We start from the raw sequence: 27,646 nt of genomic DNA, 5'->3' as shown, positions 1-27,646 counted from the left end.
CTCAGAAAGAGCTGTCAGGCGTTGGGACAGGCTGCCCAGGGAGGTGGTGGAGTCACCATCCCTGGGGGTGTTCAAGGAGAGCCTGGATGTGGTGCTTGGGGACATGGTTTAGTGGGTGACACTGGTAGCAGGGCGATGGTTGGACCAGATGATCTCAGAGGGCTTCTCCAACATTAACGATCCTACAACTCCATCATCTACCACTAAAACCCCCTCACTTCACAGACCCAGGGTTGCAGCGGGCCCATCTGCAACACATTTCTCACAACTCCCCCATTATCTCCACATCCCGCCTGCCACCACCTCCCCCCCCCTTCGCGCCCCGCCGCCTCACCGCCCGCCCGCCCCTCGCCCCCACCCCGCCTCCCGCCATTTCCCCCCGGCGCAGCCCCGCCACGGCACCGCCCCGGGCGGCGCTTGGCCCCACCGCGCCGCCGTTGCGGGGCGGGGCGGCAGCGGCAGCCATGGCGGCGCCCGTTGTGCCGGAGACCGACAGGTAGCGGCTGCCCGGCACCGGGGCGGGACCCCCCCGACCTCCCCCCCGACCTCCCCCCCCCTCCTCCTCCTCCTCCTCCTCCTCCTCCTCCTCTCACCTCCTCCTCTCCTTCCCCGCAGCATCCGCCGGGCCGTGTCGCTGCTGAACGCCGTGGACCCGGGCCGCTTCCCGCGGCTGCTGTCCCGCCTGCTGCAGAAGCTGCACCTGAAGGTCGGGGCGGGCGGGCAGGGGCCCCATGGACGGGGCCGGGGCCGGGGCCGGGGCCGGGGCCGGGGCTGGGGCTGGGGCTGGGGCTGTGCCCGCAGGAGGGGCCGCTCCGGTGGGCGCCCCCCCTCCATCCCCCCCCTCCCCGGGCCGTGCTGTGGCCGTGGGCCAGAGCCTGGGGAGGGGTGAGGTCGGAAAGAAGCCGTAAACGGGCACTTTTGTCACCTTTTCCTGCCAGGTTTTTTTTTTTTTTTTTTTTTTTTTTTTTTTTGCTGGTTTCGTTCACTTCTTTCAGCGGCGTGGCAGAAGGCACGTCAGGAGTCCGTTTCGCCCCACGGTCAAAAAGTCGAGCGGAGTTTAAATCTGGTTTTGGCACAACATGTTGCAGGGGGAAACAACAAGCAAAGTGTTAAAACAGAAATGATTTTGTTGAGGATTTCTCCCATATATATATACATACATGGAAGAATGTATGTATATATATGTGTATATATATATACATACATATAAACACATATATACATATTTATATACATATATATATGTACACCTATATATATGTACGTATAAATGTATGTATTTGTTTATATGTACATATAAATATATACATATATACACAATATATATATTTATAAATAAATATATATATATATTTCAGTGTCACATTTTGCATATTCCCTTATTATTTTTTTTGTTTAGAAAGAAATAAGAAAGCAAACACAATCTGCTTTACATGCACATAAACACTAAAACATCACAGGTTAGAAGTAGCGCTGACAGAAAATAAAACCTTACTACAAGTCATAGCTCCGAGGCTGTAAGGGCTATTTGGGTTATTTGCTGCGATTCCTGATTTATCCCTACCAAAATTACTAGCTTGCGTGTTGCTGATATTGCAGTATGGTTTCTAATGATTCAAATAACATTTCCATTTTGATATTCTTGCTACAAACTCTAATCACTGAAGTTTTTTTCTGTAATTGCCTCATTTTGTTTATTCTGACAGCTCAATTGCTTTTTTTGTGGAGCTTTGCAGTTTTGGCTTATTAAGTGGCCTAAATATGGTGTTTTGATGTTTGTAGCATCAACTATTAGTAATTACATTTGAAAAGATGACAATATCTGCATTTAAATTACTCTTTAATTTACTGTAGTATAATAAACATAACTGCTGTATTTAAAAGTACAGCACGTTCTTAGTAATCTTCAGTAATATGGTGTGCTATAGATTGTACTGAAATCTGACTTTCAAAACAGCTTACATTAGGGCTTCATTTTCTCTATAACAGCGTAGGCATTTTTCAAAAGGAGAATCTGGAGTGGAAGAAGCCTGCATAAGTAACTACAAAACTGCTTTGCCTTCAGTTTTCTTTGGAATAGTGTACTTCGTACTTTTCTTCTTTTTACTTGTAAAAGTTTATTGGAGACAATCTGATGTAGTCAAAAGATACGCATTTCCTTAGTAGTTCTCAAGATTAAGTAGAAAGCATTTTTTTGTGGTGTTTTTTAATTGATTGTGATAAAAGCCCACAATATCGTGTAAATTTCATATTCATTGAGATGAAACATTGTATTACGTTGTCTTTTTCTGCCGGAGAAGGGCTTTACTTTATCCATTTAGAAAAACAGGACAAATACTATGTTTATAAAAATGGGGAGAAAGCTTTTCTTTGGGCAAATATGTTTATGGCGGCCAAATGGAATGTCAGCAGTAACTATTTTTGTGCTTCAGGCTGAAAGTAGCTTCAGTGAAGAGGAAGAAGAAAAACTTCAAATAGCTTTTTCGTTGGAAAAGCAGGATCTTCATCTAGTTCTTGAAACTATATCATTCATTTTGGAGCAGGTACATCATTTTTATCATTGTGAATTGTTAAATATATATTTTTTATCAGATTGTGAATTTAAAATATAGATGTGCAGCTAAAAAGTAATTTGTGAAAACATGTATCTGTAGTAAATTATGCATGTCTTGTGGGCATGATTTTACAGCTTTAGTTTGCACACTTTGCTGATCTGAATTGGACTCATTGCATTTGTGGGATGAGTTTCTAAATAAAGTAAATAAAGGTGATGGAAACCACCTCTGTATGGCTGTGAGGGAAATACTGGTAATAAGGTGTAGTCTTTCCTCTTATTTGTAGGTGAGCAGTAAAAGAGCTGTAGTTCTAGTGTCTGTATGAGTAGGTGACCGCATGATGTACAGCTAGGGGACTTTTACACAGAGGAGGTTCTCTGTTTCTGCTGTGGTTTACCACTCAGGTGGGTTGCCAAGATACGACATTTTAAATAGGTAACTTTATCTTAGAGGTCGAGACAGCCGCAGTGTTGTTGATACAATCCCATGCAAGTACAGTGAGTGCAGTCTGTGTTGGGCATGCATACTGATGGCAATCAGGTATGTCATGAGATGTGAATCGTCCTTTCCTGCGCATGTCAATTTAACATGAGTTAGCTTGGTTAACATATTCCACAATATTAAAAAGAGAACAAACAGACAGTGAATACGTGAGAAGTTAAAAGAAACACTGGTCACATCCAGACTGGAATTTCGAAATTTCATCTCAGCCAGACAGGAGTTTACTTGTATTATTCTCTGTTCTTAATTTAATTTGTCTGCTTTAGTATAATTACTGCGGGTGGATAGAAAGAGTAGTTACGTGTTCCAGGACTTACTGTTTTTTTGCATTTAAAAAAAAAAAAAGTACTGATCAGTCCAAAGAAGATTCTCAGGTGTGATACATGTTACATGAGGACTCTATGTTCCAACTGATTTATTTTTTATTTTTTTTAGAATAGCTGCTTGTTCTGTCAAAGCATACATTTTTTAATAGCCTTTCCATCTATATGGACCCACAGAAATAAAGCTGCTGCATGGTTTTTGCTGTATGTGTTGATTTTTTTTTTTTTTTTTTTTGAGGGGGGAAGGGAAGGAATAGAGGAGATTGGGAGGCTGATGGAGTCCTGTTTTTAAAGTGGAGGCCTGTCTATGATATAGAATGTTTGTCACTAAAATCAATGCTCATGTGGGTGTAATTGGGAAAAGCTGTCTTTTTTTCCTGGTCACAGTTGACCTTAAAGCCTTTTCTTTTTTTTTTTCTTTTTTTTTTTTTTTCAGTGATGGCAGCTTTACCATATTTACAGTGGAGAAATATAGAGGTATACTGAGAACTAGTCTACATATACATTTTTCATAGTTTGTCTGTCTTGAGGAGACTCATTTGTAATACTGCACTTTGAGATATAATTGGGATAGTTACGCTCTGCTCAGTGAAAGGGTTATTATGAACAGGGTGTTTGCAGTCCCACAGTAGAGTTGCTAATTAAAATCTTGGGTGGATATGATGGCCATCTGTGGTAGAATTTTGCTGGCACGATATTTAGAACAATACTTCAACAATAGCAGTTATTTTTCATTCAAACAGGCAGTTTATCACAATCTGAAGCCTGCTTCGCTGCAACAACAGCTGCAAAGTATTCACCTGGATCAAGACAAAGCTGAAGCGTTTGCCAGTGCATGGGCAGCTGCAGGTCAAGATACAATCGAAAAGTTCAGGCAGAGGGTTTTGACCCCTCAGAAGGTAATTTATTTTTTTAATTTAAGAGAGTAAAGCTATATAGCTGTGTTTTAAAGCAAGAAGTCTAAAATACAAAATTGATGACAAGTCAAGGTGCTGAAAAACAAAACAAGAAGGGTGCTTATTAGGTAGTGGTTAAATGTGGTCAGGGTAGTGAAGTTTCATTGGATCTTTAGGTGTAAATGATCACATCTGTGAGCAGGTATAACATACAGTGATTCTTAATAAGCCTTCAGCTGCATTACGAGATGTGTATACAAAACTATCAGTGTCAGACAGGATCAAATAGTTCCACAAAACTGTTGAACTTAATTGATCTTGCTTTGCTTTTATTGTTGCTATATATCTTGCTAGTATAAAATTGAGTTTGTTACTCTATGATTTGTTTAGTGAAAAGTACATAGGAAATAAATTTGATAGATAAGGAATACATAGTACACTGACAAAATCAGAACATAGTTTGTAGCAGCAGCTTTTAAACTTTTGGGTGTAAAATGCACATTTTGGGAAGACATGTCAGTGACAAAGTCTAAAGATATACACGATTGCATTGCAGTTGATTTTTTTCCAAGTACTTAAACTTGATCATTTGGAAAACTGTGTAATTTTAGACACACAACTTGTAGAGTTCTGCACATAAGAAAAATCTACTAACTAACCAAGAAAATGGCTGATAACACACACACCAAAAAAGAAGAGTTGCACACAATATTTTTGGCTTCTGTTTTTTTTTTTTTTTTTTTTTAATAATATTTACAATGCCAAGCATACAAGTTTCAGAGTTTAAATGGTCAGAGGTACGCTGATTATATAGGTAAGTATGACTTTCCATTTGAGAGAAGTGAGCAATCTGAAAACAAAGTGAAATTATAAGTTTGTAAGGTTTACTTCTCAGAATATAACGTGTGCTCTGAATGGGAGGTAATTCTGAAAGTACTGCACAAGAATTTTCGTGAGACAAACTATGCAGTGATCCCTATTTTGCTGCTTGGTTTTCAACAAATGAGAATCTAGTGCAAGCAACTTTGGTCATCATTTATTTGGAATTCTAGCTATGCTAGAACTTGTACCCTTCACACCTGTGGTCCTTCTGTGACTTCCTTCGGGGATGACATTTCTGTGTTTGCATCTGCAGTTTTGTGTGAGGCCTGCAACATTGAATACTTCTGGTGTGTTTTATGGCTTTGGAGACTCTTTGTGCCTTCACCACCATCTCATGTAATGGAATAACACTTTGCTAGTGCTTTACATCCCATAGAACGTAGTTTTAAACTGTCATTTGTAATTATGCTTGCACAAAAGCAACTATAAAAATACAGTGTCATTCGCTTTTTCTTCTAACGTTATTTACGTAACTAGCCTGGATTGCAAGTTGAGTATCAGCTCAAGTATGAATGTATGCCTTAAGGTATAGTTTAATTGAACTGCTTGAACATACTTTCTCAGTATGTTTTGAAAAACCTGTAAAGTCTTTATTCTGTAGACTTCAGTGTAGTGAGACTGTGAAGTTCAAGAGAGCATTTCAATAGCCAAAGAATTAAATGCGCAGAACTAATTGCTAAAGCGCGGTATTTTTTATTTTTTTTTTCTGCTAACAAGGCATGTAGGAGAAAATATTTAGGGATAATGGAAGAGGAACTAGTGATCTCCTTATAAGACACTACAAGGTGATTCATAAGACTATGAGTGTAGTAGATGGCTGCACAAGGCTTTCATTTATTCCCCTCTGTATTCTGTAAGTAGTTGTATATTAGCACATATTTGCTATATTATCTTGGTGCACATTGAGAAATAGTGGGCTAAGTATTGTCTTAAGATATATTGTATTAGCAAACTCTATAAATTTTCATCAGTATCTCTTGAATTACTTTAAAAAAAAAAAGTTGAAATACTGGAAAACACTTAGGGACTGATTGTTTTTTAGATTGGTTTTACAATTTAGATTTTTAGACTGATTTAGAGATTATGTTAGCTTCTTTAAAGAGGTGTATCTAATTATTAATACTCTCTGGAATGTATATATGGTTAAAACATTGTTTAAAAGACCTGGTCCCATAAATGTGCCCTCCATATATAAGTACTTTACAAACTTGTTTATGTGGCTGTGTGCAAATTCCCAGTTTGCTCACTTCTCCCACAGAAGGAATATGTATATATGGCAAAAGGAAGTGACAGTTCTCTCCTCATACTTGCCAGCAACATAATTGCAAGATAGTTGAAGCTGGCAGGGACCTCTGGAGGCCATCTGGTCCTCAGGCAAGGCTACGCAGAGCAAGCTGCCCAGGACTGTGCCCAGGACCGTGCCTAGGTGGCTTTTGAAGATCCAGAGGAGGGAGACTCCACAGCCTCTCTGGGCAACTTGTGCCAGTCTGGGCTTAGGCACCCTCACAGTAAAAAAAAAAAAAAAAAAAAAGTGTATCCTGATGGTCAAGGGAACTTCTCGTGTTTTGGTTTGTGACCATTGATTCTTGTCTGGGCACTGGGCATCACTGAAAAGAGCCTTGCTCTTGCAGGGAGGAGGATATTTGCACCCCCCCATTTCAGGTCTTCATATATACATTGATAAGATCTCCCTAAGCCTTCTCTTCTCCAGGCTGAACAATTCCGTCTCTTAGCCTTTCCTCACAGGAGAGGTGCTCCAGTCCCTTCATCATCTTCATGGCCCTTTGCTCGATTCTCTCCAGTATGTCCATGTCTCTTATGTGCTGGGGAGCCCAGAACTGGAACCGGCACTCCTGGGTGTGCATTCACCAGTGCTGAGTAGAGAGAGGAGAACGATCATGTCCGTTCACCTGCTGGCAATGCTTTGCCTGATGCAGGCTCAGGACACCACTGGCCCTCTTTGCAGGAAGGGTGTGTTGAAGGCTCACGCTCAGCGTGGTGACCACTAGGACCCACAAGCCATTTTCTGCCAAGCAGCTTTGTAGCTGCTTGCCCCCCTCCCGCCCCCAGCCTGTACTGGTGCCTGGGGTTGTTCCTTCCCAGGTACAAGACTTGTTACTTCCCCTTGTTGAATGTCAAGAGGCTTCTGCCAGCTCATCTCTCCAGCCTGTTTAGATCCCTCTGGATGGCAGCCCGACCCTCTGGCATCTCAACCATTCCTCCCATTTTTTTGTCATCTGCTGACTTGCTGCAGGTATGTTCCTCCCCTCCCCATCAGCCAGATCATTATTAAAGAAGTTAAAGCGGGACTGGATCTGGTATTGATCCCTTAGGTACACCATTAGTTACTGACCTCCAGCTAGACATCACGTTACTGATAACCACCCTCAAAGCCTCAAAGTTCAGGGATGTTTTGGTCTGTTTTACTGTCTCCTCATCCAGCCTGTACTTCATCAACTTTTCTGCTAAAGCGTTAGGGGAGACGTTGTTGAAAGCCTTTCTGAAGTCAAAGTAAACAATGTAACTGCTTTTACCTTGTCTACCAAGCCAGTTGTTTCACCAAAAAGTCTTATCAGGTTGCTCAGGCATGACTTTCCCATTGTGGACCCATGCTGGCTACTTCAGGTCACCCTTTTTGTTCTTTATGCACCTGGTAATGGCTTCCAGGATTAGCTGTTCCATCACTTTCCCAAGGATTGAGATGTGGCTTCCTGGCCCATAGTTCCCTGATTCTTCCTTCTTGAAGATAGCATTGATGTTTGCTTTTTACAGGAATCTTGAATTTCTTTTTTTAATTTCTTTGGTTTTCAGACTCACGTTTATTCACGCTGTTTATGGATGAAGCTGAATTCACAATGACGCTTTTTTGGTCAAATCTTGTGCTCTGTAGTTTTATTGTTAATTCAGATTCTAGGAATTTAGGAGCTACTGTATGGAATGAGAAAATCTGTTCATTGTGTCTCCTGCCTTTGGCACCTCAGCTGGAAGTGTAGCAGTAGAATACTGAAGTTAACCTATTTGATGGAAAATTATGTCTCACTTCGTGACTTAGAAGCCCTCTTACATCCCTAACACTGATTGCTTACCACTTGTGAAATATCCTGCTTAATAAACACAGAGGTTTCAGATTGTGTACTGGCAGGATTTCTGATTTTTTTACCACTTGAGTGCAATTTTGCTAAAGTGATATGTATTCATTTAAAAAAAAAAACATTATGCCTGGTAGCTATTGAATTAATTGGTATTGCTTTTTTATTATGAGAAGTAGTAAAGAATAGTGCTTTTTTGTTGTTTTTCTATAAATCTACATCATTTGATTTCTTACTCTGTCATTCTGTGGAAGTCTACTTGTAATCCTTTCTGATATGTCTCTGACATTTCTGCTGTATTTTGAAAGAAACTAATATGAATACAATATTATATGAGCTTACATAAAATATTATTGGTTTATGTAGTGGTTTTATAATATATGTTTTTCTTTCATACTAATAAAAATAGGCTTTCTGGTTGTCACTGCATATTTGGGAGGGACTTTTACTCACCTGTATAGGTGATGTGCAGGACTACATATTAAGTTTGAATTTAGAATACATGTGTATATATGTTGTACACAAGTTGGTCCAGACACAAACCATTCATTTCTACTTTTAGGCAACATAAAATGGTTATCAGTTTTGGAGGTATGCTTTACACTTCAATCACTTGGAACTTTCAGATAAGCTGAAGGAATAGCTGTGGATTGAGTGATTTATGGCCAAAATTAGTGGGTAGCTCACTGTCCAGTATTATTAATTCATAATACTAAGAATTAGTTTTGCTCACCACTCTTCTGGGAGAGTAGGCTTGCATCATTTAGCTTGCAGCAGTGCTTAGCTTTGGACTTCAGACCACTAGCTGTTTGGGGAAGTAACTTCTTACAGATATTTCACTTGTATCTATGTGCTTATAGTGTTTCTCTTAAGCCAAAATTGCCTGCAAGGTGTAATAGTCTTCTGATTTCTGGGTCTGAGAGTTCTGTGCAATAGACATATGTGATAGTGTACTGGCTGATAGCTTCATTAAGATGACAAGCCAAACTGAATTTGTTAGTACAACAGAACGATTATTTACCAGAATACTGCTTAGATGAAGAATACCAGTCTTTTCTATGACATACTGAACACTGCTTCTGATTGGTAGAAAAAATGTTATTTTTTGAACATAGGTGTTTGAATCTTTTGGTGTGGACTGCTCTGTTGTCCTGAGAGATGAATTCAAACTGTAGAGTTAAACTAAAGCTGTACTGTTTAATAGTATTTATTTTCTCACTTGATCTTTTCATTTTTATTCACTGAACTATAGTCAATCTTCAGCTGTCCAGGGTTATTAATTATGTATATTCTCCTGTTGTGTTAACTGGTTCTTTGAATGTTTACTCATACCGTAGTCCCTTTATCGTGTTATTTCTGCTGGGTAATGCAATCCCAATCAGCTAGAATGATGTTATTTCTGTCAGTTTTTTTGTTTGAAGGCATTCTTAATTTGGCCCTTAGAATGAGAGTCAGTGATAAATCTGATGCAAGTCTGATCTGTTTTTTTAAATCTTTGGTAATGTATCGGTTCAGAAATCAGGACACATGGATCAGGTTAAAATGTATTTTTTCCTCTCTGTGAAGAAGAGCTAGCTTTTTAGTTAACTCTGAATTCTCATGGCAATTTTCCATTGATTCATTTTCCTTTTCTCCAAAAAAACAAAACAAAACAACCCCCCCAACCAAATAACAATAACAGCAAAAAAACCACCACCAACAACAAACCCAATAAAGCCCCAAAATCACTTATGTTCTGTATAATTTTTTTTTTTTCTTGTTACTGTGTAAATCTATCTGATTTAAAAGGTAAGTCGACCTAAATTCCTCATAGGCTTGTTGTTTTGGGAAAGTGTTCATGGTATCTTTAAAATATGCATAATAAAAAATATAGTCCTATGTTGCCAAGCAGGAGAAGTTTTTTATAGTATTCAGACAGCATTACTTAATATAATGATGTGTGGGAATGCAACTAGTGAAATTACATTCCTAAAACTCTTGACAGAGCTGTCAGTTCTGTAGCTTGACTTACTGTTTGAAACCATATGGGAAAAATTCTGAAAGCAGTATTCTCAGAAACTGGTCTTGCTAAGGGGTGTATTTGTAGTGTGAATATACTAAATTCCCTCTGCTTAAATGCTGGCAAGTCTATAGAAGTATTTCTCTGAAACACATGCATCCTAAGGTTGTTACAACAAAGAATAGGAGAATTGGGGCTGTGTGCTGTGTTTTGGGGAAAAATACTTTTTGATTTTGGAAGACCTGCAAAATAAGGAGGAAAACGGCTTAAGCAGAAAGAAAATGTCTTTCAGGTTCTGTTTAATTCTTGTTTCACTAATTATTCTTACAGTGACAAAGGTCACAAGAGAGTGTTGTCCCTATGGGCATTGTCACAATGAATTTTGAGCCAACCTGCATGATACAATGCCGTTACAGACAATGGCAAAGAAACACAAATGATGAAAGATGCAGTAAAGACACAATTCATTGCCTACTGAGATTCATTTCAATAGCCAGCTACAGCACAACAGAGTTGCTTTTATTATTCATAATAAAATATGGATATTTGTATTTTATTATTTATATTCCACTCAAACAATATTTTTAATAGTTTACAGTTTTTAGGTACTGCTTCTTGAGGATTTTTAGTGAGTATCTTCCTATCCTTCATATCCCTTCCATTCTCTACCAAGTAAGTGTAAACAGTAAAGTTTACAATGTACGTTTTGAGAATGTTTACTGAAACATTTCTGTTTTTACAGGCAAAATAGCTCTTTTAAGGTTAGAATTGTGTGCTATGCAAATTTCATTTAGCTTCTTGTGTAATACAAACTGTAATTTTTTTCTTTAATATGCAAAAGAGCTTTTGAAATGGGAGGCTGATTCTGGTTTCCAGGCTTGAAATGACAGGTAATTACTAGCATACTTTTTGTGGCTAATAAGAATATGTATCATATCTCTAAAATCTGCCTGACTTCATCTTTCCACCACTGGATCTTGCTGTGTTCTTCCACTAGGTAAACGAGCCAGTCAGCTATCTTTTTCCATATAGGTGCTCATAGACTGGTGTACTTCTTTATTGCCTATCTGTGTTCACAAGTTCTCAGATAGCGCCAGACAGAGTACAACAATACATTTATCTTTTCCACAAAGTGAATCTCTAAATACTATGAATTTGGAAGCTGTTTCTAATGTTTGTCATGTTTGCATTCTGTTTGCTTTTAAGCTAGGTACTTACCAGGTAAAATACAGGTAAAGATGAAAACCTCCAGTAACCTAAATTAGGGAAAAGTCTTTTGAAGTTGTTGCTGCTTAGCACTAGACTTGTACTGATTTCATGTCATATTATTTCTTTCGTTTCTTTTCTTTTGAAGTTTACTGGTACGTTTTGGTGTGTATCTTTTACTTCTTAAAATTCAAAGATTAAAGAAGTGAGGGAGGGTTTTTTTGGATATTGAACTCAGAATTCTGAAGACTGTCACTTTTTCTGGCATATGTGCTACATGAGGATTGCTGAAGAGAAACGAGACTTGATCCTTTCAGGGGAAAAAAAAAAAAAGGAAATCAGAAGAAATTAACACCAGTAACCACCTAGGAGAGGGCCAATCTTGGATGAAGAGTCCAGTTCATTTTACACACTCAACAATTTCTTTTCCTTTTAAAATAAAATCTTCATTTATTTTTCTGTTTTTAATATGGTAAAGTCTTAATCGTCAAATTCTCATCAGCAGTTGTTCATCCAGTAGGATGATGAATTTATAAATACAGTATACCATTAATTTTTTTATTGCCTTTTGAAATGTGGTAGAAGACGATAGTCAGAAACTTTATGAAACTTAAGTGAAAAGCCATTAACTTGCATGAAAAGCCATTAAAGCACACCTTGGTTTTGTCCTTCTGGTATCTCCTCTGCACTAACATTCTTTTACTACATTTAAGAAAAGAACCTTTGAAGGAGTTCATAGTTGAGTGCATATCATATACTGCACATTCTGAATTTGCCAGGCACCGCTTTAAAATGTCTAATTGTTTTTGCTCACATTGATATGATTAGATGCTGTTTCTTGAATCTTATTTCTGTAGTTACCCTACATCTACTTTTAAAAGTATCTCTTACTGGCGGGTTTTCCTTTCCAAGTTGCTCATTTCTGATGTATAAATCAATTTGTTCTATTGTGTTCTCTCCTATAGCATTAGTTACTTAACTACTACAATAATAGAAGCTTAGAATTTAGAATGTTAAATTATCAATATTTATTTTGGACTTTATTTAAATAGCTTTTAAGCTAAGTGAACATTCCATTATCGATGTAATGAACTTGTAAGTAAACTGATATAATACTTTTATAGATGTACATTGGTAGAAATAGATGAGAAGAGTGTAACTGAAAAATAATGATGTTGCATTGTGTATTATTTTGTTTTCATGTGGAAAAAGCTGTATAAAAATGAGTATGTAGACCTTTTTCTTAGAGATATAAAAGACATAATCTCCTGTTCAGTAATATTTGAGTTTTCACAACTATTTGAACTGAAATGCTTCTCAAAATAAGGATTACAGTATTTGAAAATGAATTGGGTGGGTCTACATACCAGTGGAGCATGAAACTAATTTCTACAGCCTTCCCACTTTTTCTGAAGTAGTTTGGGCCTCTGTGTTTTCCACAGAAGACTAGTATTTTCTGTGATACCCCTAGAGAATGAGTCAATAATAAGTTCTTTTTGGCTTTCTGTTCCTATTACATGTTTAAAAAGAAAAAGAAGTAACTCAGATGAAGTCAATTACACTCCTTCATCCTGACCTCAAATTAATCAGCCTGTCTCTGAGGGAAAGTAATTACAGATGCATGTAAACTACCTTGAAAGGGCTTCCTGAGGGTTGACTCAATGTAAAGAGGCTTGAATGTTAGTTATCAGCTATGGAAATCTAAAGCATTATTCTGTGCCATAGGATGTTACTCTGTAACCAAGAGCAGGAATGTCCTTACTAATCAAGTCCTTCAGCACCACTAATACCGCGGAAGAAGTAGTACTATTAGAAGTACTCAGATCTTTGCCAAGACTTGAATTTTTGGAAGGAGTGTTAAGATTTATTTTGAGTTGTGCTTAAATTAGTAATTGTGTCACTAGAGGCCAATTCAACTGAACTGATTAGTGCTTTATGAACTGGATGAGTAAGATTTAGTGTCATACTGTAATTACGTTAGTACACTTTCTTCTCCATCACAACTCTGTGATCTAGTTATTTTAAAGGGTGCTCTTACTGGTTCTTAATTCTGACTGTGGGCTGCAAGCCCAGTTTGCTTTAAAATTCTCATCAAGCCATATCACTCATGTTGAAAAGCTTCTGCAAGCCCTTAGCAACTTCAGGCTAATGAAAACTTTTTGCTGTCTATAAAGGCATATGTTGTTGGGTATTTTTGTTGCATTTTTTTTAGAAAAACAAAATCTAAACCAAAACCAACTGGCAGTGAAAAACTTCCTCTCATATAGCAGTGGAAAACAACATTAAATAGGGATCCTTCAAATACCAACAAAATTATTGAACAATTGTATTACTTTTTTTGGTTTTCAAGCATTGCAAAATATAATGAGAGGAACCCTTTGGCAGTTCTGAAAAATGCAAGTAGCAGACTCCCAAAATTGCATATACTGGTTTGTTTATGCTTTGTTCCTTTCCTGTGCTGAGCTTTCATGAGCTCCATAAACATAAAATTACAGAACAGTGCTACAAATTCAGAATTATTTCCACATTCCCTGTGCAAATGACTTGTTAACAAATGTTAAATTTGGAATTCTGTTTTTCTCACTTTTTAAAAAACTATTCAGATGTAACTCATAATTTTGAGATGTCTTTATTGCTCTTTGCTAAATGCTAATAAGCATTTCTGTCTCTCCCTTTAGAAATGCATGCACTCATTTGTTTATTTGAAATTCTAATAATAGATATGCCAGAAACATTAAGAAACATAATATTTCCTGTAGAAAGTTTATCTACAGTTGCTTGTTAGATCATGTTTAATGTATAATGCTGATAAATTTTATTTAGCTGTACGTTCTGAATCATGTGTGTGTTCTGAATATATTGCTTTTAGTCTAACAGTAACTGAAAATTATGGATGTATGTTTCACTGTTATGCAGAAATAAAGTACATATTCTGTGAAGGGACACCAAGGTGTTCTGAAAGCAGCAAATACAGCCAAGTGAATGGAGTGCAAGAATGTGAATCATATAACTAGGTCTTCATGATATGTTAAACTTAGTTGTAGCGTGTAACAATCTGAATGTCTGGCCATTTTAAAAGCTGTGATCCCGTTGGTTTTATGTGTCCAAGCGGTGTTTCCAGGCTGTAAGTCTTGCAGATTCAGTGTTTTGTTTACTCATTGTTGCTGCTGTTTTCTCTAAAGTCAGTGCCTACAACACTTTCTGTGAGACAAACAGATGCCAAATCATGGATTACGCATGAAGAAAAAATCGTGGTTTGCATGGCATTATGACATCCTGTTCGCACTGTGCTGAGAAGTAAGCTGGCTGTTGCCACATCAGTGGGTTTTGATGGCAGTCCTACTGATTTTGTGTAGTTCCTGTAATGATCTGTTACGATATTGGATGACCTTCTGATAGCTTTACCTTCTAGAAATAAGTCATTTCCCGTTTCCAGTTTCCCATTTAAAATTAAAATAAAGTCCTTGTGGGTGCAGGGAATGTGATGTTGATACACTTCAAAAGCCTCAAATTGAAAAATATCCATACTTTTCTCTGCTGCAGTATCTACTGAGCCTTAAAATATCTTTTCCCTCTCCACCCTTAAAAATACTAGGCCCTGCTCCAGAAGTTTAGAACAGCTAAAATGGAAAGTATTGGAAAAGATGTTTTAGGTGCTTATGCATTCTCTGAATTTCTATTTCCACTTTAAGTTCTCCCTTTTTTTTTTCCCCTCAATTCTTCCACCTAGTTTCTTTTCTCAAATTAAGTTCTATACTTTTTTATTTATTTATTTATTTATTTATTTATTAAATTTCAATGTGAGTTTGTTTCTCAGTCACTTTGGTTGTGTTCTCAGTCCTGAAATTGCAGCCCTACAGCATGCCTCTTCTGGACATCCAGCCTGCCCTTGCTCTCAAAGCCATTAACTCTGATAGACTGGCTCGTGCATAGTTAAGATGTTTTGTCCTTGATATTCTTAGCCTAAATTCTTTTGCCAAAGAACACTTACTTGTTTTCTCATTAAGTAGTGTACGATAAATAATAATAAATAATACATCTATTAATCATTGAGAAAGGAAAAGTATCTTCATTTTTGATAACCAGTGTATAAACGTGTAATACTTATCTGATTACTTGAATTTCTCCTTGTTTTCATTTTAATTTGCGGTAAAGTATGTGGGCAGTCAAAAGTGAAAGTGGAGGAATGTGGTGAAAATATGTGGGAGAGAAATAATAGTATGTAAAGACATAAAGTGATGAGGGAAATGGTGGATCCTGTTGATGTTTTTCTTGGCTTTGCAAAATTATCTTTTGGTTGGAGATCGTGATTACAGTTCGCGTCAGGGAAGCTCTGAAAAGATCAGATCCTCTTATATTACGAGAACTGATGGCTTGCTGGTGTGAATCTGCCTCCAGGGCAGGTATAGATGGCCACAGAGAATCAATATGTTTGTAGGGAGGGCACGGTTTGTTTAGCAGTGTAACATCTTTTTTTTGTGGCCCCTGGGCACTGGAAGGAACAGAGTTGTGTGTAAGTTCAGAAGCCCAGGCAGAACAAAATGGAAATGGAAGCATCCTCGTGTTTTTGTTGCTCTGAGTCATTTGCAGTAGGATTCACAGAGCAGATATGAAGGGCTTTCATATGTGTTTATTATTGGTTTTATTAACTATAGACATTTTTTTTCTTTCCTTGTTTTCCAGCCTGCACCTGTTTTTTGTTTTCTAAACATAACTCTAAGCTTAAATAAGTGTCAATGAAAACTTACAGAGCTAAACAGTACATTTTCAACAGTGATTATTGTTGCAGTGGCAAGGTAGCTTAAATATATCCAAACTACTGATAAGAAAACGTAGAAAGAAGCTAAAGGACTACAGTAATGAGAGCCGTAGCTTTATTTTCATGCTAGTTCTGGAGAAGTACCTCCCTTCCAATAAATGCTTCTCACATAATGTAAGTGCCAATGTTATCAAAGGTTCTGGCACTATATAGTCTCTTCCAATGTTTTATTTTCTGTAGCAAGTATCATGTTAGAACTGAAAATAATTTACAGTCCTTTAATCTTTTGAAGAACTTGGCCCTAAAATATTTACCACTTCATGTCTTCCAAAGGCTGTGCCTTGACACAAATACCATGCAGCAACATGTCACCACTCTCAAAAGGTTAATTGATATTTCAGAATGTTGAATGTCTGTGTAAACATGACCACAGCCAAATACATGTTCTGTTTTTCTTTCAAGAACATAAATAGGCAGACTATTTTGAAGCCTTAGGCGGCATGCTATCCATTAATCAAAAGTCATTCTCATACAACTATATTTAGAACAGAAAAGACACATGGAACACACACAAAAAGTAATTTTAAGGTAAAGCAATAATGAAAAAAGAGCTATTACTGCTGTACAGCTATGAACTCCTACCACAATGCTGCCACATATCTTGTGTTTCTTCTGAGCCTTCTACAATATTCCTTGATAGATGTGTATTAAAAGTGAAATAGAAGACATAAATCTGAATTTCCTTACTACTGATGGCGTGTTTTTCATGCTACATACAGTACACTGTTTAACAGCTTTAAAAAAGTCCTAAAAATCAGTCTTCCTCAGATACTGTCCTTGTCTCTAGTGGCAATGTTTTATAATCCTGGATAAGCTGCTTGCCTCTCTAAGCCTTGGTTTCTGTATTACTATAATAAAGTGTTTAAGTAAGTGATAGAAAGTCCTTTCTAAATAGCGGAGTGCTAGGCTTGAACTTCAGTGACGAGCTATCACATTCCAGAGCTCGCTCACTCTCTCCATGTTTGGCCGTAGTGGTTTGATGGATGCAGGTGGTTTTATCAAAATAGCTAGTATTTTTTTCTGTTGCCTGGTTTGGACTGCTCCCATAGTTCATTTGTGTCCTTCTCTGTTAACCGTTATCAATATTGATAGGGTTCCTGAACTGAATTTTTCCTTCCACTTGATACTAAAACTTAGAGTAAGGCAAGATGCTGAGGTCTTGTTGTTCCTGAGAGGACCAGAGTTTATTTCTTTATTTACTTCATTGAAGTTTGTGGTGAGAAAAAGGTTTTCCATCTGTGCCATTAGCATAATTTCCTGGTGTATTTAGGAAAATTACAGATACTGGCTAGCTCAGTGTCCTTGTGTATTTGTCAGTGCTTTTAATGACTGACATAAGCACTTCCTCAGATATAACCATGCTTTTGGATTGAGCTGTACTTTTGAGTGGGATGAGTGCCTTAGTATTTCGATCAACCAATAGAAGTTCAGAAGCAATCAAAACAGAAAATTGGGTTAGAAAACTAATCTGTTTTTAGGATTTATAAAGTTTATCTTTTAAAGCATCATTAATTAGTTCATAAGCTTTGGGTATAGTTACTGAAGCTCCACCTACCACAAAATGACCTAGACCAGATTTACAGTGTTTTAACTATGTCTGTACGTGTTATAAGCATGGTTTTCCTTGATTAAATTATTATTATTATTTTGTAACCACAGAATGAAGGCTGAATAGGCAATGCACAATATAAATGGTACAGTTACAGTAAGTTTAGGATGTTCTGTCTTTGGGCTGTTCCCATGAAAGATGCTCCCACCATACACTCCCTGTCCCATCTTTCACCTAGGGATTGCTGTCACTGCAGGAGAACAGGACATGCATTGGCTTCTCTGTTGTGTTCCCACCGCAGTGCCTCTGGGATGGCTTTATGCTGTTGACTTTAGCTGAAGTGTTGGACTGGAAAGAGATTAACTGAGACATGGCAAGCTTACATTTTTACTCAGTGAGCCACAATATTTACTATCAGAGTGGGGAGAGTAGACTGAAAAACACTTGTATGGAGATTAACTTGCCAGATGGTGAGATTATATATTTCTACTTATCTTTATTCAAGAAGGCTAGGTAGGTTATTTCTTGAAAGGCTTGTAATTCTGTTCTTACGTGCTTTGTTTTTCTGTAAGGTATAACTTGATAGTGTTTGGATTACAGTAGAAATCACAATTTTTAGGTGGATTAACATTTACTGGTTATTTATTTATTTCCTAAAATAAATAAAATAAAAATAGAATCCTGTACTTTAATCAACTTTTGCAAGAAGGGGGAATCCAACCTAGTTTGGATATTTAATTTTCTCTTACAGATTAGTTTCAAGTATAAGTTACTTTTATTTTTGATGGTCACAGGCAGTTTAAACTGATGGATTTGCTTCTAACTCTTGCCAAATTTATCTTGGAGTCCAGAAGAATTTGCAGTATATGCATTGTATAAGAATGGTTAACACTTGTGGAGCACGGCATTGTGTTTGCTGACAGGCCATTCGTAGATACTGAAAGTTGACCTCCCCAACATATCTACACCATCTGATTGTAATCTAAATTTGTGTTTTATAGCTCGAAACAATTGGATGGCAGCTTAATCTTCAAATGGCTGAATCCATGCAAGCAAAGCTGAAATCTCCTCGAGCTGTGCTAGAGCTGGGTGTTAGCAATGAAGATTCAAAGGTAAGAAAAATGTGCTTGGCAGAGTTGGAATAAATTGTGATAATGGCCTTATATTTGAAGATTTGATGCATCAGTTGGAACTCTTGATTATCATTAGTCTCTCACCAGCGTTTTTCATATTTATATTTTGTAAATCGACGTTATTAAATGACTAATCAATTGGAATTGTGAAGTACTGATGTATTGGTATATACTTTAAGTAGACTGTGGAGCTGACAGCTGTGTTAATCAACTCCAGGCTATGATGTAATGGAGAAATACCAGGAAATATGGCTATTTGGGGTCTATAAAATGTCTTTATATATATATTTTATTTTTAGCATATAACTTGTGATTGGTACTTAGACTTATAGTGCCAAGTTCCTTTCTGCCTTCTATCACATTTGTAGTTATATAAGGTATTACTCGTCACTTGCAGCGTTTCTGTGCTAATGATGCATCTGTATGAATACAGCATGCAAGGACACAGAAAGCCAATATTTGGAGATTTTAAGGTAAAGCCTTAAATTCAAGGTTTTTATTGAGTGATGGTGCTTCTGTGCCAAAACATACAAATAAAGATCATTTTGATTCATAAAACTGTGTCTTAGGTTAGTTAGCATGTTTTAAGTTAAGCACATAAATGTTTGTTCACCTTATCTTGCTAATATAAACTGGAGTCTTTGCTGCTGTGATATCTGTCAGACAATGAAGGAGTCAATATAAGGTTTGAGGGGAAAAATCAGAACTCAGTTCTGCTTTTGTGTTGCATTTAATTTGCATCTTACTAATACAAGTTGATGTTCTAATATGTGGTAGAATAAAAGAATACATGGCTTATGTTTGTGCTCCTCACGAACACCTGCAGTAGTTATATTTTTTAAGCAGTTCACTGCAATCTATCTTATTGAAAGGTAAATATAGAAACCAGATAATAATTTATGCTAAACTGCATTGAGCAGCACTGCATACAGATTCAAATCATTGACAAAATAATTATAAGAAAATATGGGAAAAACAGGATGTTTTCATGTGACAGAGAAAGTTTGCCTATTTTTTTTTTGCAAACAGAATTCAGGAAGTATTTTTTTTGATCGTTTCCTCTTGATTTTTGTGGATATAGTTGAATATCCGTATAAGAATTAATTTGCAATAGTTACAAGCCTAGAAACAAGAAAAACATACCGATGTGCTCACATTTCAGACACTAAAATTTAAAAATTCAGGTTCGTCTCAATATTATTAATAGTATTATTAATATAATTTTTAACTGAATGATTGTTATTACATCTTAGTAAAGAGATTAGTTAGGTTTGAGATTGGATAATACTTCCCTGTAAACTGACCAAAAAGATCAAAGATAATTAGTTTTTGTGCGATATTTTGCATCATCATGATGTTCTTGTAGAGTAAGTATTAAATTACCTGTAAAACCTAAATACAATGTGGTACTTCTCTTTTCTTTTCTCCCCAGGCTTACGTATGTGGCTTTTGCACAGAAATCTGGCATGAGTTTAGTGCATGTGTTCATAGTGATTGTTTTCATTTGTCACTAAACCTTTTTTATTTTTATTTTATTTTTGTCTGTCATTTTTTCTTTTTTTTTCAAAATAATTTGTGGAGGGAACTACTGACTTTTTTTCGAGAAAGACAAACAGCAAGACGCTGTTACAGGAGAGCTTTTGTGGTTTGCTCACTAGGGGACAGTAGTGCTCTTCGTCACACATTGCTATCTCTGCTCTTTTGAGGTAATATTCAGAATCAATTCTGAAGTCAGTAGTTGTGGGAAGCGCTAAGTGTTTACATTTCTAATCAGTATGTAACAATAGAAGTTTGTCTTGTCCATCTACATAACTAGAGTCTATTATTAAAAAATGTACTGAGCAAGGTAAATGAAATTTGCCATTATTTCCACTTACACTAACTGAAAGTAATTTGTACTAATACATTAATGTTTACTACAAGTCACTACAATTAAGGACCAATTTAATCATTTTTTTTCTCAGAAGCTGACGTTTAAAATTACTACTTAAATTACTTGTCTAGCAGAAGTAGTCAGAAAAACGTGGATATATGAAAGATACTTCTGCTTCATGAACTAGAATGAGTTAGAGGATCCACTATTTGAGATATATACATAGAATATTTTGTCAGCTTCATATGAAATGCAGAGTAGTATAGGTATTATACCTTCAAAATTCAAAAGCTGGGTGCTCTGTATTTTTTTGTCAGGTGATTTAAGCTATTAGTTAAGTTTGCATTGCCTGGGAAATATTCTGCTTGTGATTAGTAGTGATAACGATCAGATCACATGATTTTTTGGTGAGTACTTCTTGTTTGTTAAATTTTGCTGTTTGTTTATAATCCAGACTTTAAATTAGGTTTGTTGTGCATCTAACAGGTATTTTACATAAGTTGTGAAAAGCTTTTCACTGTGAGGTGGTTAACCGCTGTAATGAGTTACCCGGAGAGGCTGCAGGGCAGCCAGTATCAGAGACGTGTAGGAGTCAACTAGAGAGTGCTCTGAGGGATCTGACCTAAGTGTGGAGCTAGCCCTGCTGCAGAACAGGGTTTGGGCCAGGTGGTCTGCCAAATGCTGCTTCCCAGATCAAGTTCTGTGGTTCTAAGCTGCTTTGCAACTTGGTGGCTGATGGGGTTTTGTATGAGGATGGGGGAGAAAAAAAAAAACGGTTTCAATTAAAAATCCAATTAACAACTCTTATTACAATGATTCAGAATTTAAAATGTTTAATTGCATTTCTCAATCTGAGGGAAATGAAATTTCTGTGAAGTAGACACGCTAAACAAGCTAATATGATAAGAAACATCTTTTTGAACTGCAAGCTCCTTTTGCTTCCATTCTGACAGTTAAAGAAACATTTAGAAATAACCATTTACAAACCGATGTGTACTGAGGTCAGCTGTGTGTGGATACTGTCTTTAACAGTATAATTTGTTTTCAAGTTTGTTGTGTTGATGAGTTGCAACAACAGTTTGGGGACTTTTTACAGACCTAGTAGTGTTATTTTTTGGCTATAGTTAGCCAGTAGAGGGAGTACAAATTAATAATCCTGATAATGTGTGCCAGTTATAATGCTGATTTGCAAACAAAGACCGATCCTATAATGTAAGTGCTGCGTATATTTAATATCTCTGTTTCCTCCAGTAGTTTATTTAATAATTATCCATATAGGCATACACTCACACATTCTTTCCCACTGTTAATAACAGTAGTTCCTTAGACTATTTTGAAAAGAGCTTTCTAAACAACTGGGATAATTCTCCATAACCACAGGAGCCATACACAAAAAATCTTTTGTAGTGGAGGTTGTTGAAAAGGTCTGTGGGCTTCAGAAATGTCACATCATCTGTGCTGAATATCTCACCAGAGGAATGTGAGAAGTAAGACTGTGTTCTTAGAATTTCTGCTGTGCTTCTTTGCTAGCAAGATTCAGTAAGACACTTTAACAAAGAAGATATTTAGTATTGTGTATTTTTTGTACATAATCTACAGTCAGCATTTATGCTTGAAAATCATCAGGATAAATTAACTATTATTGCCCAGAATTCTCTCAATAGTTATGCAATATTTTTGTACAGTCATTCTACAGATTTCATTAAGTTCTCTAATTCTTTTTTTTTTTTCCTGTGGAAGGTATTTTTTTTCTCTCTCTCCATTATTTCACATACAATTTTCGTTTTAAACTGCTAAAGACTTCATGATGGCCTTTTTTTGAGGGAGTGATTTTTTTTAAGTGAGTATGGAATAAGTGAGTGAGTAAGGAATCCTATGTATAGGATTCCTACTTAAAGTTCATTAGTCTGATTATTTTGTTTCTTCTTTATACTTGTATTTGAAGAATTTTGTTGTAGGATTTTGCCTGTCAATGTAATACAAAGAAATTATTGAAAGTTATAAAAGTGCTGGTTTATTTAACCTACTGATGTAATACTTTTAAAAGGAGGTAGATGATATTAAACTGTTACTGTTATAATATAATTTTATTTAATTTTAATTAATTTCCCTTGAATCTCTAGCTGCTTTAAGAGGAGAAAATAACAGTGGAAATATTTTAAATTATTTCTTCTGCAGCCATTTGTTTACAGTCAAAATAGAGCATGCATTTGAAACTGAGATCATAATACATATTCATCATTCTGCAGAGGATACAGAAGTCTGGAAATATAAAATTTTTATTTTCTTTTATTGTTAAAATAACAGGCCCCAATTTATTATTTTTTCCACTCCTAGTTTTAACAGACTTTGTACACATTCAAGGTTGTGAATGAATCTCAGTCTTAGATGGCTTTAAACCCTGTTTACTTCAGAAAGTGTGCCACTCAGCTTTCTAAGTTTGTTGCTGTGAATGTTTTCCCCATCTCTAACAGCAAAGCAGAGTAGATGGAAAACAAAGCTTTTCTTCTAGTTGAGCTAGATAAATCAATCATTTCAGGATGTCGATTCTGTGGAGCCTGTACAGCGTGCAGGCAGGACCTGCACTCCATATTATCTAAGGATGTCTAAGAAAGTATGGTGGTGCTACCAGTTCCCCCTCAGTTTAGCCCTTTTTTCATTCTGAAATGGAGTCATGTTTGCAGAGTAGTGTAACAGTGGGTTTTGGCGGATGCTCTTGGTATGTTTCTGCTCAGAGGAAGGATGTGGCAGCATTGAGCATGTACACGTTGATGTAACCCCTTCATTTGCCTTCTCAGTCCTCTGCTTTTGGGGTCATGCATTTAGCTGACTCATTTATTTATTTGTTTTCAAAACAGAGGAGTAGTTTGTGTCTGTAGTGTCTGGAAAAAAGAGGGCGATTAAAAGACGCGGTGTTGGTGGAACAGTGACGAGATGCAAACACTAGATAATTGTAAATTGTTTCTCATGTTCTTTGGCTACCTCTCAGCCATTTTCTTCTCTGATGGGGACATCACCCTTTTCTTCCTCAGAAAACAGAGAAGCTTACATGTGCATACCTGAATTGAGTTGTGTGTTCACATGAAGCAGGTTTGTAAGTCTCTAGCTATTGCCAGAAAGGGAAGCAGGACAGGCCATTGAACAAATGCAAAAATGTTTACAAATGACGTTAAGAGAAAAAGTTATTTTCATTCCAATTCAGAGGAGGTAACTAGAGGCTTTGGATGGTCTTCTGAACTCCTGTGTACAAGCGAGATTGCTGCTTTTGGCAAGGTAGAGTATGAAACCAATTTTGTTCTGAGAATTGAAATCTAATAAATAGTTCTGCTGATAAGAAAGCAGAAACTTCCCTAAGACAAGGCTTTAGAATACCAGGAAAAGTCTTCATATTTGTAGGAGCTGTAGCAATAATGGCTGTGTAATCTTTAGCATGTGGAACAGCTCAGAAAAATGAGCTTGAAATTTATAATTTGCTTCCAGGCTGTCACATTGCTGCAGAAAGCTGTTAGAAATTTCTTTGTTCAGCCATTAGAGCCAGATATCCCAGACTTGCCATGCACAGCAATTCTTGCATTAGACTCTGCTTCTGATCTATCTATCTATTATCCTTGATTAAATCCATTTAATTAGAAGGAAAAACTGAAGATGCAGTCCAGAATTGTCAAGATGCTGAGAAGGCTTTTGTTTTCTTACCAGCGTAGAAATGGGAGGCTGAGTAACCCATGTCCTGTAAACTGTGGGTAGTTTGACATTTTACTTAGAAACCATCTACCAGATGGTGTGACTCCAGGAGTATGTGCTCACCTCTGGCAATTGTACTGCGGAGTGCAGTTAATTATCTGGCTCCATTTGTGATCTTATATGATACAATTATCCAGCTTATAGTTAAGAACCCTTTCAGGGAATTTTCACAGTATTCTTATGTTTCACCTGGCAATATACACAATTTGTGAATACAATCTTAAACACATGAATTTACGAACCCTGTAATTGGCTACAGCCTCTGCACATGCTCTTTTCCCACTAAGATACTCTTACACCTCTGTCCGTGTGTCTTTGTGTCATGGAGTTTAAGGAAGAACTCAGTCCCTGTTGACACTTAGTTGCAGGCTTTAGGAAAACTCAACTTATGTAGGTATACTCTTGTTTATGTGGTGCAGAAGTATCTGGAATTGTGTGTAACTTGTAGCTTTACCACTGTCAGTCCTAGTAAGGAGTTGCAAAGTAGCTGAAATGTTTAACTTCAAGTTTAAACCCGATGACCCACTCTATTGTCAGGCAAAGCTAAAATTTAAGGTCTTGAGAACATCTGAAAAACACAAAGATCTGATGAGCTTTTCTCATTTAATGCATTTGTGTATGCCACATTTTTCCTTAGAAAATCTGTTTTTTATTTGCCTCAAACTAATTTCATGAACTCGATCCTTCGGCTTTTCCAGATAAAGAAGAAATATTTGTGGATTTAATCACAAATTCTCGGGAAACTTTAATACGTTTTTTGGGTCTTCTGTCTTTAGGAATTATGCAGTGTTAGCAAATGAATCGTTGTCCTCGTCTGCCTGTAGTATTGAGAAATAACCATATTTTCCCCTGCACATTTGCAGTGCTTTTGCAGGACTTTCAGTATCGATCCCCCCCTGCCCCTTTACTTTAGCCAATAAGCTCTGTTTTCCTTTCACAAACCTCCTCTGCTTGGTTCTTCTGCCTCTTAGGCAGAAAGATAAGGTAACATAAGAGTTGTACTTTCTCTGTCAGCAAGGCTGTGTCTTATGAATGTTGCCCTTCTGCTCTTGTCCCCTGCTACAGCGATGTTGTCTGCTGCCTTTGAGAAGATGAGGTGAGGAAGATGACATGTAAGCTCCAAGTCATCAGCTTTCTGACATTAATGTTTAAAAACAGATAATTCTTCCGTGTACAGATGTAGAAAAATCAGAATTTCTCACGAGTTAAGAAGATATAAACTTCAGGGTGTCATAAAGCATTTAGATATTAATAAATTAAATGAGTAGCTTTCAGTGGCATTTAAATCAGGTAGGAGTAGTTGTCTCTTGTACTATTTGACAATTAGTCAAGCAGAAAAGAAGTAGAATATGTTCTTTATGAAAGTAGGAGGTTATTTTTTTAATACAATTTAGTGTTGGGGACGCTCTCCAAATCTACCTCTAAACATATGTCTGTATGTTTTCTGGGTGTGACTGGAAATGCTCCTCAGTTCTCACTTCTTTAAAGTGGGGAACTTGTTACTGTCCAACAGTTGCAACTTGGAGAGGCTTGCTTATGGAAGGTATTGCTATCTCTCAATCCTTTATTTTTCCTTTGAAGGACTCTAAAGGAGAAAACTTATGAGAGACATGGAAATTCTTTTTTTAATTAAAAAAAAATTTTTTTGATGTATGTTTTCTCCTTAGGCTGATGCTTCAAAATGCTTAACATCTTTAAGAGCCAGCAGTGTTTTGTTTTCCTGTAGCTGGTACACTTGGGAAAGGGATATCTTCAGAGCTTGTTGGAAGAGATAGATAATAATCGTGACTGTACAAGACAGTCTTGTTGTTTTTTTTACTGCACTGACACCTAGAACCAGTTGCCTTGCTTCTCGTTACTGTAGTGGTAGCTTGGGAGACGTCTGTGCTTTGCTGTGCACTTCTCAGGTGGGAATGGAAGAGGCATGCTCTCCTGAATTGCTTGTCTTCTGGGAGTGTTTACTGTGTTTGAGGTACTCTCTGAATATGGGAGGATCTTTACTCAAAAGCAAAATACAAAATAAGGGAGTTTAAAGTAAGATCTAGATACATACAGAATGTTTTAATTAAAGTTGTGAACTAGAACTTGACTATAAATATGTCTAACTTCTGTTGATTCTCACCACTGCATTTTGCTTCAGCAGCTGTGGCAAGATGCGTAGGAAATGTGCTTAGAGTTTGACAGGAAAATATTCTGCTTTTCATTTTTGTGTTAAACAGTGCTGTTTTCTGAAGTACTGCTGTATATGGTCTGGGGCTCTTGTGACAGGCACTGATAGACATGAAGTTCTTCGACTGTAAGAAGAAACAAAATTAAAAATGTGAAGAAACAGTGAAAGCAGATCTGCAGCTTTTGTATAGCTTTGTATTCCAATTTCTTCGTAGAGTAAATAGTGGTACTGACTTTAATGAACTTGAGCTGCAGAGAAAAACAGGCAAGGGTTTTATTTTCCTGTCTTCCCCAGTATTTCATCTGCCTCTTCTTTGATCAGTTTACAAAAAAAAGCATACCTGCACAAACTTCTTAGCTGTTGTCTTCTTACAGCATGTCATGGATACATCTTGACCTTTCTGAGATTATTTTTTTGAAAGGTATACTTGTCAGTTTTGTCCTGATGTATTTTTTTCCCCTTTTGAATGTTAAGTGGGTGGATTAGCTTGGAAACTGTGATATTTCTGTTGTTGTTTTTGTGAAAGATGATTTTCCAGCTTATTGTAAGAGGAAGGGTAAGGTGCAGAAAGGTACAACAGGCATAGTCGTTTAGCCTGTGCATGTCTGTCTTCTGTTTACGCTCTGTGTGGCTTCTGAAAAGCCTGGCTGCAATCTGATGCATTTTAACTAGAGTCAGACACTGATCTCACTATTCTCCTGTGATAGCTCTTCATTATCTTCATAAAAAATGTTATAGAGTAGAAGTCCACTGTAGCTAATTTCTGATTTGTAACATCTAGTGTTTTCAATCCATTTTAAGTACTGTTGTAGGGAAGGTTTTTGTTGGCTAATTGGATCAACTTATTAAAGAAGTGAACATTTTCATAAGTGCCTTAATATTGGGGCTGTTTGTTTGCTTGTTCAGTGCC

At 37.0% G+C, this 27,646-nt stretch overlaps 1 protein-coding gene across 2 annotated transcripts in view; it reads left to right on the top strand.

The window, feature by feature from the left end:
• The first annotated feature begins 423 nt into the window (after positions 1-423).
• The window catches only part of COMMD10 (COMM domain containing 10), a 104,328-nt gene continuing 77,105 nt past the window's right edge, over positions 424-27,646 (top strand). The window contains exons 1-5 of one of the 2 annotated variants that reach the window (XM_084504351.1): positions 424-496; positions 616-706; positions 2,433-2,543; positions 4,123-4,278; positions 18,821-18,931. In XM_084504351.1, coding sequence (XP_084360477.1) covers positions 465-496; positions 616-706; positions 2,433-2,543; positions 4,123-4,278; positions 18,821-18,931 — 501 coding nt within the window. In that variant the 5' untranslated portion in view covers positions 424-464. The remainder of the gene's footprint in view (positions 497-615; positions 707-2,432; positions 2,544-4,122; positions 4,279-18,820; positions 18,932-27,646) is intronic. The other variant, XM_084504350.1, reaches the window with a different exon arrangement.

This window comes from Aythya ferina, assembly GCF_964211825.1.
Source record: "Aythya ferina genome assembly, chromosome: Z".
Lineage (NCBI taxonomy): Eukaryota > Metazoa > Chordata > Aves > Anseriformes > Anatidae > Aythya > Aythya ferina.
Note: the sequence above shows the minus strand (reverse complement) of the source record. Positions and strands in the feature narration are given on the sequence as shown.